Genomic DNA, 11671 nt, shown 5'->3' on the forward strand with positions numbered 1-11671 from the left:
TCAAAAACGGTGTTTCTAGAGAGAAGTTACGTGCCTCAATACCCTTGATTAAAGGTGCTGCGGCGTTCATATCCGATGCCTCCGTGGATTCTCTCCGCCTGGCGGCCAGGACAGCTAGCCTCTCCAATACTGCTCGCCGAGCTTTATGGCTAAAAAACTGGAAGGGAGATGCCCAGTCTAGATCCAAATTGTGTGCCATACCCTGTCAGGGTGAGTACCTCTTTGGAAGCGTGTTGGATGAAATTCTCACTAAGGCGGGTGAGCGAAAGAAGGGCTTCCCTAATCCCTTTGTTCCTTCTTACAAAAGGGCATTCAGGAAGCCATCATTTGGCAGAAAGGGAGGCTTCAAAGACCAATGGAGGAACAAAGAGTTCAGGCAAAAGGGCAATTTGTTCAACAAACGTCCCTTCAAACCAGCTGAAAAATTCCGGGAACCCTATTCCACCAGTGGGCGGTAGACTTCTAGGATTTATAAATCAGTGGAATAAGATAACTGTTAATCCATGGGCCATAAAATTAATATCCTCAGGCCTCACCCTAGACTTTATCCGAAAACCTCCGGATTCCTTCCTGCTCACCTCCCTAAAATCTAGACTGCAGCAAGAAGCACTGGAAATAGAAATTAAGTCCCTTCTTACCAAACGGGTTTTAATAGACGTTCCGTCATCTCAAACAGGGAAGGGGTTCTACTCCCCCTTGTTTCTGATTACTAAACCTGACGGATCCTATAGAACTATATTTAATTTGAGAAGACTGAACACGTTCATAAGACCCACAACATTTAAAATGGAATCTATTCGATCAGCCATTAAAAATCTGTTCCCAAACTGTTACATGGTAGTACTGGATCTTAAGGATGCGTATTACCATCTTCCTATACACCAGTCACACCAGCAGTTTCTTCGGGTAGCAGTATTTATAGACGGGCAAATTCGTCATTTACAATATAGGGCAATGCCCTTTGGCCTATCTATGGCCCCTAGGGTCTTTACTAAATTGCTGTTGGAGGTAATGTCCTTTCTGCGATTAAAGGACACTCTGGTCATTCCATATCTGGATGACCTACTAATTGTGGGAAAAAACTCCTTACAGTGTGAACAAAGGTTGGAGGAGGTGGCGTTTTCCTTACAAACGCTAGGCTGGATTGTCAACTGGGAAAAATCCAGACTCCAACCCGTCACTTGTCAGAGATTCCTAGGACTCCTTCTCGATTCAGTGGACCAAATTTGTCGGTTGCCTGATGATAAGAAGTCTTCTATTATTGACAAAGTAGGCCTAGCAATCAAAAGACGTAGTATGTCACTGAGAAATGCCATGTCATTGCTAGGTTCACTGTCATCATGTATCCCTGCGGTTAAATGGGCACAATTCCATACCAGGCGGCTCCAGAAATTCATATTACAGGAGGACATTAAAAATAGGGGACATTTAGACCGAACAATTTATTTAACATCAGAGGTAGTAAACTCTCTTACATGGTGGCTAGATTGGGGAAATCTATCAGAGGGGGTACCATGGGTCATCACCCCTTCTACCATAGTAACCACGGATGCTAGTCCGGAAGGCTGGGGAGCACATTTTGAGGATCAGGTGGTTCAAGGCCTTTGGTCCAGATCAGAATTGGCTAATTCCTCTAATGTAAAAGAATTAAGAGCCATATATTATTCCCTACTCCACTTTCTTCCCCAGCTACGAGGCTCTCACACAAGGGTTCTCTCAGACAACACCTCGGCAGTAGCCTATTTGAATCATCAAGGAGGTACACGGTCAGAAAATCTTATGGAAATCTCATCAAACATCATGACCTTAGCCGACAGTCATCTGTTGTCCTTATCAGCGGTGCACATCAGAGGCATAGACAACGTGCGTGCCGATTTCCTCAGTCGCCATACCCTTCATCAGGGGGAGTGGATGCTCAGCAGAAAGATTTTCAGGTTGATAACAGACCGATGGGGGGTGCCTCAAATAGACCTATTCGCAACAAGGTCCAACCGTCAGGTCAAAACTTTTGCCTCCCTTTGCAGACTGGACAACCCCGACATATTCGATGCCCTTCAGGTGCCATGGACATACGACCTAGCCTATGCATTCCCTCCATGGAATCTATTACCTATAGTAATAAGAAAAATAAGGGAGGAGGGGGCAAGAGTTCTGTTGGTAGCCCCATTCTGGCCCAAAAGGCCATGGTTCTCCTGGCTCAGGGCGATGTCAACTACAGACCCTTGGATCCTGCCTCAGACCAAGGACCTGTTGTCTCAGGGACCGTTTTTCCATCCTCGGGTAAAAGGCATGAATCTGACGGTATGGAATTTGAGAGGCACTTACTAACTCTAAGGGGTTTTTCCAGTGGGCTTATAGATACTCTTATGAAGAGTAGAAAGCCTTCCACTACCCAAATCTATGTCAGGGTTTGGAAAAAATTCCTTCAATTTCATACTGCACAACTTTCCGCTGAAGTACCTATATTTTCAATATTGGAGTTCTTACAAAAAGGACTTGAATTGGGACTGTCTGTAAATACTCTGAGTCCAGGTTTCAGCTCTAGGAGCCCTCTTTAGTTATGATGTGGCGGGAGATAGATGGGTTTCTCGTTTTATATCAGCATGTGAACGATCAAAACCTATTCATATACCACAGGTGCCTCAGTGGGATCTATCTCTGGTCCTAGATGCCTTGACACAAAGCCCGTTTGAGCCTCTACATGCGGCCTCATTAAAGAACATCTCGCTAAAAACAATACTGTTAGTAGCGTTAGTATCCGCTAGAAGAGTGAGTGATCTCCATGCCTTGTCAATTGACCCTCCTTATCTATCCGTGACATGATAGAATAATTTTAAAAACGGACCCTTGTTATCTCCCTAAGGTAGCCACTAGTTTTCATAGATCCCAGGAGATCTTGTTACCTACTTTCTATGAAGACCACTCGACTCCAGAAGAAGCCAGGCTTCATACCCTAGATGTTAAGAGAACTATTCTAGCCTACTTAGAGAGGACTAGGGACTGGAGGAAGAGTAGGGCTCTCTTTGTGTCTTTCCAGGGAAAAACTAAGGGTTCCAGAGTCACAAAGAACACGCTATCACGCTGGATAAGAGATGCCATAGTCCTGGCGTATAAAGCTGGAGGAAGAGATCCTCCAATACATGTGGGAGCACACTCTACAAGAGCCGTATCGACCTCCTGGGCAGAAAGGGCGAATGTGCCGATAGACCTTATATGTAAGGCTGCAACTTGGTCTTCACCAAATACCTTCTATAGACACTATAGATTAGATCTATCTGCTGCTTCTGACCTAACCTTTGGGGTTTCGGTTCTTGATTCAGTTAACCCACCCAGTATATAGTCTCTGAAAATCTCTCAGTGGGTGCTGTCGTGGCGAATAGAAAATACCGGATTACTCACCGGTAATGCTCTTTTATAGAGCCCACGACAGCACCCATTCAAATCCCTCCCTTTTCTTTATTTAGTTGCACGTGGTGTCTTAGTAGGGAGTTGTATATAATAGAGTAATATGAGATGAGGTTGTAAATATGTATATATGCCTAAACCTGTTAAACTAAAAAAACCTGGCGGCGGTTCCTCCTTTTTCTCTGTAAAACAACTGAGGAGCGAGGGGGGGCCGCCCCTTTTATCTCTCTGTAGGTTTCCTGTTCCTAGGGGCGGATCCCCTCTCTCAGTGGGTGCTGTCGTGGGCTCTATAAAAGAGCATTACCGGTGAGTAATCCGGTATTTTTCTCTGCAACATTGTAATAAAATGCAATAAAGGGCGATGAAAACATCGTATCTACCCCAAAATTCTGTCAATAAAAAGTAAGCTCGGCATGCAAAAAATAAGCCCTCACCCAGCCTCAGATACTGAAATATAGAGACGATACGGGTCTCGTAAAATGGCAAGTTTTTATTTTTTTCTACTTCTTTACAAACTTTGGATTTTTTTCACCACTTAAATAAAAAAGATCCTAGATATGTTTGGTATCTATGAACTCGTAAAGACCTGGAGAATCATAATGGCAGGTCAGTTTTAGCATTTAAAGAACATGATAAAAAAAGTGGAATTGCCCTTTTTTGTAATTTCACTGCACTTAGAATTATTTCCCGTTTTCCAGTACATTATATGGTAAAACCAATGGTGTCATTCAAAAGTAAAACTCGTTTTTTGGGGGACAAGCCCTCTCTTGGCCATACTGATGGAAAAATAAAAGAGTTAGGGTATGTTCACACTGGGTGTTTTTGCTGCTTTTTTTCTGCAGCAAAACACGATTTCTTGGCAGGAAAGAAGCTGCGTCAAAAACGCCTGCATTTTTGGGGCTAACTTTTATCTCTTTGTGCATGCTAATTAGGTTGAGTGCCCCCAGAAAAAAAAAAAACTACTTGCTGTAGAACCATACCTAAAGATCAGGGGAGGCTTTTCATGCGGCCCGCAGGAAGGTCCCCGGAGTCCACAATGTCCGGGCAGCAGACGCATCCTGCCAGCCCTTTAACTTCAAGTGCACGGAACTCAGCGTTCATCACAGAATGCTGCCTGCCATGCACATGAATGATGACATCGGGGTGGGCGAGGTTAGCGCCGCATACTCTCATCCTCCTGTCTCGCAAGAGGAGCTGCTGCCAGAGCGATCTCTGTGCTAGTAGCTCTGTGTCTGCAGGTGATCTGTGACCCTCAGCTATGTGCCCACTGTGATTTCTGTGCCCCCCGCTATATACCCCAATATGATCTCTTTGCTCCCCCAATTGTAAGCCCTCTGTGATCTCTGTGCCTCCCAGCTATGTGCCCCTCCTGTCTTGTGATCCGTCAACCCACCTATGTTCCCCCTGTGATCTCTCTGCCCCCTGCAGCTATATGCCCCATGATTTCTGTGCCCTCCAGCTATATGCCCCGTGATATGTGCCACCCAGTTGTGACCCCATGTCATCTGTGCCCCTCCTGTGATCCCTGTGCCCCTCAGCTATGTTCCCCCTGTGCCACCCTGCTATGTGCCCATATATGATCTCTTTGCTCCCCAACTAAAAGCCCCCGTGATCTCTGTGCTTCCATGTCATCTGTGCCCCTCCTGTGATCCCTGCCTCCCGCAGTGATTTCTGTGCCTTCCAGCTATATGCCCCATGATCTCTGTGCCCCCAGCTATGTACCCCTGTGATCTCTGTTCCCTGATTTCTGTGCCCTCCACGTATATGTCCCCCCTAGCTATGTGCCCCCAGCTATGTGCCCCTCCAAGATCTCTGTGCCACCAGCTATGTGCCCTCCTTTCATCTTTGTGCCCCCGTGATTTCTGTGCTCTCCAGCTATATGCCCCGTGATTTGTGCCCCCCAGCAATGTGCATCCCTGTGATCTCTGTGGCTCCCAGCTTTGTGCCCCCCTGTGATCTATGTGCCCCCCTGTGATCCCTGTGCCCCCCTGCTATATTTGTGCTCCCATGTGATTGGTGCCCCCTGTGATCTCTGTCCCCTCCAGCTATGTGCCCTCCTTTGATATTTGTCCCTCCTTTTATAGCTGGAAAAGCAGCTATAAGAAGCAACATGATCAGCATCACCTAACATCACAGCTGCACCGAAGAGAATAGAATAGGTTGATACCGTATATACTTGAGTATAAACCAAGATTTTCAGCCCATTTTTTTTAGGCTGAAAGTGCCCTCTCGGCTTATACTGGAATCATTGTCCCAGGGGTCGGCGGGGGATGGGGAGCGGCGGCTGTCACATCATACTCATCCCCTTCCTGACGCGGCCTCTGCACGACCCTGCTTCTCAGATGGTCTTTGGCGCCAGCAGCTTGTTCCTGTGTTCAGCGGTCACGTGGTACCACTCATTAAAAAGTAATGAATATGGACGCGACTCCACTCCCATAGGCGTGGAGCGCATATTCATTACTTTAACGAGCGGTACCATGTGACCGTTGAACAAAAAAACAAGCTGCCGGAGTCAATCTGAGAAGCAGAGGCTGCGCCACGATGGGGCGAGTATGACGGGGGAGGGTGAGCCATGCAATATTCACCGGTCCCACCGCTGGGCTGTGTCATCCGCATCCTCTGGCTGTGACGTTCAGGTCAGAGGGCGCGATGACTTCTTTAGTGGAAAATGAAGTTACAAGCTGATCCAACTTCAGTGGAAATGCCTCAAGACAAGGAAATTATGCTCAGTAGTGTGTGTGGCCTCCACGTGCCTGTATGATTTCCCTACAATGCCTGGGCATGCTCCTGATGAGGGCGGCGGATGGTCTCCTGAGGGATCTCCTCCCAGACCTGGACTAAAGCATCCACCAACTCCTGGACAGTCTGTGGTGCAACGTGACTTTGGTGGATGGTGCGAGACATGATGTCCCAGATGTGTTCAATTGGATTAAGGTCTGGGGAACGGGAGGGCCAGTCCATAGCTTCAATGCCTTCATGCAGGAACTGCTGACACACTCCAGCCACATGAGGTCTGGCATTGTCCTGCATTAGGAGGAAACCAGGGCCAACCGAACCAGCATATGGTCTCACAAGGGGTCTGAGGATCTCATCTCGGTGCCTAATGGCAGTCAGGCTACCTCTGGCGAGCACATGGAGGGCTGTGTGGTCCTCCAAAGAAATGCCACCCCACACCATTACTGACCCACTGACCATTACTGACCCACTGCCATTCATGCTGAAGGATGTTCCAGGCAGCAGATCGCTCTCCACGGCATCTCCAGATTGTCACATGTGCTCAGTGTGAACCTGCTTTCATCTGAAGAGCACAGGGCACCAGTGGCGAATTTGCCAATCCTGGTGTTCTGTGATAAACGCCAAACGTCCTGCACGGTGTTGGGCTGTGAGCACAACCCCCATCTGTGGGCATCGGGCATCCAGACCATCCTCATGGAGTCTGTTTCTAACCGTTTGTGCAGACCCATGCACATTTGTGGCCTGCTGGAGGTCATTTTGCAGGGCTCTAGCAGTGCTCCTCCTTTTCCTCCTTGCACAAAGGCTGAGGTAGCGGTCCTGCTGCTGGGTTGTTGCCCTCCTATGGCCCCCTCCATGTCTCCTGGCTTGTTTCCTGGTAGCGACCCCAGCCTCTGGACACTACGCTGACAGACATAGCAAACCTTCTTGCCACAGCTTGCATTGATGTGCCAGCCTGGATGAGATGCACTACCTGAGCCACTTCTGTGGGTTGTAGAATCCGTCTCATGCTACCACGAGTGTGAAAGCACAACCAACATTCAAAAGTGAACAAAACATCAGCCAGAAAGCATTGGTACTGAGATGTGGTCTGTGGTCCCCACCTGCAGAACTACTCCTTTAGGGTATGTTTCCAAGTTCAGGAAACGCTGCGTGTTTGACGCTGCGTAGAGCCGCAGTGTCAAACACGCAGCGTCCAGATGTTACAGCATAGTGGAGGGGATTTCATGAAATCCCGTCTCCACTATGCATTAAAAGATGCATGCGGCAGACCCGCGTAAACGGACATGCGGCGCGTCTTTTCAGAACGCAGCATGTCCTTACAATGCGGCGACACGTCAAAAAACGCATGAAAAACGCAGGTGACCTGCCAGTGACCTCAGGTGCAGATTTGGTGCAGATTTTACCTGCATCAAATCCTGATGCAATCCTGAACGTGGACACATACCCTTATTGAGCGGGTCTTGATAATTGCCAATAATTTCCATCTGTTGTCTATTCCATTTGCACAACAGCGTGTGAAATTGATTGTCAAACAGTGTTGCTTCCTAAGTGGACAGTTTGATTTACAGTATATACTCGAGTATAAGCAGAGATTTTCAGCCCATTTTCTTTAGGCCATGTTCACACGCTGCGGGTTCCTCTGCGGGTTAATCCCGCAGCGGAATTGAAAATCTGCAGGGCAAAACCGCTGTGGTTATCCCTGCAGATTTATCGCGGTTTGTTCCGCGGTTTCCGCTGCGGGATTACTGCTGTACTATTGATGCTGCATATGCAGCAATATGCAGCATCAATAGTAATGTAAAAAATAATAAAAATTGGCTATACTCACCCTCTGACGTCGCGATCTCCCCGGCGCTGCAAGCGGCTGTGCCGACAAGGACCTTCGTGACGTCACGGTCAGGTCCTGTTCGGCACAGCAACTGAGACCGGACGGCCGCGGGCAGCGCTGAGAGGTGAGTATAGCTTCATTTTTTATTTTAATTCTTTTTTTTACACTATTTTATGGTTCCCAGGGCCTGGAGGAGAGTCTCCTCTCCTCCACCCCGGGTACCACCCGCACATTATCCGCTTACTTCCCGCAACGTGGGCACAGCCCCATGCGGGAAGTAAGCGGTTCAATGCATTCCTATGGGTGCAGAATCGCAGCGATTCTGCACAAAGAAGTGACATGCTGCGGGTTGTAAACCGCTGCGTTTCTGCGCGGTTTTTCCCGCAGCATGTGCACTGCGGTTTGCGGTTTCCATAGGGTTTACATGTTAATGTAAACGCTATGGAAACTGCTGCGGACCCGCAGCATCAAAATCGCGGCGGTTCCGCGGTAAAAACCGCAGCGTGTGAACATGGCCTTATGCTTAAAGTGCCCCTCGACTTATACTCGAGTCATTGTCCCAGGGGGTCGGCGGGGGAGACGCGGCTGTCACATACTCACCTGCTCCTGGCGCGGTCCCTGCTTCTCCGATGGTCTCCGGCTCTTCCTGTGTTCAGCGGTCACGTGATACCGCTCATTACAGTAATGAATATGGACGCGACTCCACTTCCATAGGGGTGGAGCTCATATTCATTACTTTAATGAGCAGTACCAGGGACCGCTGAACACCGGAACAAGCTGCCAGCACCGAGACCATCTGTCAGTGAGAAGCAGGGACTGCGCTGGGAGCAGGTGAGTATAATGGGGAGAGTGAGCATCGCAATATTCACCTGTCCCCGTTCCACCGCCGGGTGCCGCTCCGTCTTTCGCGTCCTCTGGCTGTGACGATCAGGTCAGAGGGCGCGATGACGTGGTTAGTGTGCTAGCCACCCTCTGCCTGAACAGTCACTGCAGAGAGACGCGCAGCGGTGGACCGGAGACAGGTGAATATCGCAAGTGCCGGGGGACTGAGCGATGTGAGGTGAGTATGTCTTTTTTTTTTTTTAATTGCAGCAACAGCATATGGGGCATATTACTCTGTAATTTACTCTTTAGTTTACAGACACTGTGTGCTATTGCCTTCAACTGTCTGTGTTTATTGTACCAGTTACTGTTATGTGATTAATAATTTTTTTTTTGTCTTTTTACAGTACATTCTGGATTTTGTACTCAAAGTCTCTTTTAGGGCACATACTTACGACCTCGCCCATTCCACCGATAATCTTGTCATCTGCAAAAGAGTTAAAAATTAAAAAAAACAACAATATCCCTCACTTCTCCGTCATTCTGTCCCACGCCGTAATCCATATCTGGGGGATAAAACAGTTTTAACCCTGGACGGTGCTAAGATGCGACCATCAAGGCTGAGAAAACTGTTGAATGAGCTGCTGCGAGCGCAGCTTCAATGACCGGGCGTGACATCATAGAGGTTACTGCCGGTCACTGAGGCTGCGACCCCAGCCGGGCCCATGAACCTGCAGTGACCTTGGTGAGATCCCCTCTAGCACTGTGAGAAAGTCGCCCAGCGCAAAGGCGAGTTCACCGCAGTGAAATTCTACTGGTGAACTCGCCTCTGCATCGTGCAACTTTCTCACGGTGCTAGTAGGGATCTCACCAAGGTCACTGCAGGTTCAAGGGCCCGGCTGGGGTCGCAGCCTCAGTGACTGGCAGTAGCCTCTATGACGTCACCCCCGGTCTCCGACACTGCATTCACAGCAGCTCATTCACCAGTGGTTTTCAGCCGGGATGGTCGCATCTTAGCACTGTCCAAGTTGAAAATTGTTTATCCCCCAGACATGGATTACGGCATGGGACAGAACGATGGAGAGGTGAAGGATATTGTTCTTTTCCATTTTTGGTTTATTATAGGAGAACGAGGGCTTCGGTGGAATTAGGCGTTAGGCGAGTATGACTGAATTTGTTATTTTTAAATAAAAAAAGGAAAACTGTGTCTTTATTTACAAGTATAGGATTAGTAATGGATAGGCATCTTATAGACACCTCTCCATTACTAAGCCATGGGCTTGATGTCACCTGACAATACAAGGGTGACATCAACCCCACAAATATTAACCCACTTGCCACCGCTACAGGGCAAATGGGAAGAGGCAGGCAAAGGGCCAGAATTAGCGCATCTAACAGACTGTGAGTTTTGTCTGGCTGATTATCAAAATTAGAGGAGAACCCACGCCGTTTTTTTTTTTAAATTATTTATTTATAGCGCAGGAGCAGCAGATGAAAACTCCTATCCGCCGCTCCAGCTCTCACTGTAAGTAGCGGCTGTAGGTGTCAGATGGTGGGAGCAGTAGTCTCATCAGCTGACACCAGTGACCGGAGGTAAACTGTGTACCTCCGATCACAGCTGAGCACTCCCGCTGTCATCTAGGAACCACGGCTCTCTGACCGGAGAGTATGGTTTCACGGCCGATCAGAAGCGGTGTTTGCCGCACCGTCATGCATATGACAGCATGTCAAACACTGTAATGTCGGGCCCCCATTCACTTGGTTCGGGACCGCTCTGCTGGAGGACGGGCTGTACGGAATCATCATGCAGCCTGCCATCTGGAGGTAGTGGAGCTGACTGGTGTCACATTCTGCTGTCCTTCACTTTTCTGCAGCAAGTACGCTGCAAAAAAAAAAAAAAAGTCAATCTGTGTATCTGCAGCGTTTTTTCACCATCTATTCAAGTCAATGGGTGAAAAACGCTGAAAGTAGTGACATGCTCCATGTCAGAAAAACGCTGCAAAGCACAAAATACTGATCACACAAAAAACCGTGTGTGCATGAGATTCTGAAATTGCATAGGCGGTAAAAAGCAGCGGAAAACTAGTATAACGAAAACGCTGAAAAACGCCCTGTGTGAACCTACCCTTATGGCTCTGAGACAAAGGAGAGCAAAAAACGGAAACACAAAATTGCCCAGGGGTGAAGGGGTTAATAAAGCAGCTCTCCACAGACGTCTGCTCGGGAGCCGCCTATACTGTGAGCAGCCCTGCCTGACAGCCGAGGGATTCCTGGGAGGAAATCACTGCTAATTACCGGCACACCGCACCCGGCGGCACAGGACGGGGGCATGCGCGGGGAGTGCTGACCGCAGCGCGGCCTCTGGGGCACCAGTACCAACCTTCACACAGTGTCCCGCAGCCATAGCGAAGTCCACGGAAAGGGATATGACGTCAGAATCAGGGCGGGGCCAGGAGCTGCTGCTGTAACCTAGGGACCTGTACTGCACTCACAGCAGGAGAGGCTGAGGCGCTATCAGTGCAGTGACCGGCAGGCTCCGCCCCCGCCCCGCCCCCTGTGACTGGCTACTGAATTATGGAGAGGAGAAGAAAGCGCCAGGCAGCATAATCCTATAGCTGTGCCCTGCAGATTAACCCCATATCCGCAGGCTGATAGTGTTATCCCCGGTGACGGGCATGTTTCCACATGGCGTATTTGCTGCGGATTGGACGCTGCGTACAGTCACAGCGTCCAATCCGCAGCGTCCAGATGCTACAGCATAGTGGAGGGCATTTTATGAAATCCCATCTCCACTATGCGTACAGGGACGCCTCCGGCTTCCCTGCGTAAGTGGACATGCGTGTTAGGCTACTTTCACACTAGCGTCGTTTGGCCTCCGTC

The 11671-nt window shown here is 48.8% G+C and overlaps 1 protein-coding gene across 1 annotated transcript in view; it reads right to left on the minus strand.

The window, feature by feature from the left end:
- Nucleotides 1–11459, minus strand: part of MTAP (methylthioadenosine phosphorylase) — a 92248-nt gene extending 80789 nt beyond the window's left edge. The window contains exon 1 of the mRNA XM_077249305.1: nucleotides 11172–11459. Within this exon, the coding sequence (XP_077105420.1) occupies nucleotides 11172–11195 (24 nt within the window). The 5' untranslated portion in view covers nucleotides 11196–11459. The remainder of the gene's footprint in view (nucleotides 1–11171) is intronic.
- Nucleotides 11460–11671: the final 212 nt, after the last annotated feature.

This window comes from Ranitomeya variabilis, chromosome 1 (genome assembly GCF_051348905.1).
Source record: "Ranitomeya variabilis isolate aRanVar5 chromosome 1, aRanVar5.hap1, whole genome shotgun sequence".
Lineage (NCBI taxonomy): Eukaryota > Metazoa > Chordata > Amphibia > Anura > Dendrobatidae > Ranitomeya > Ranitomeya variabilis.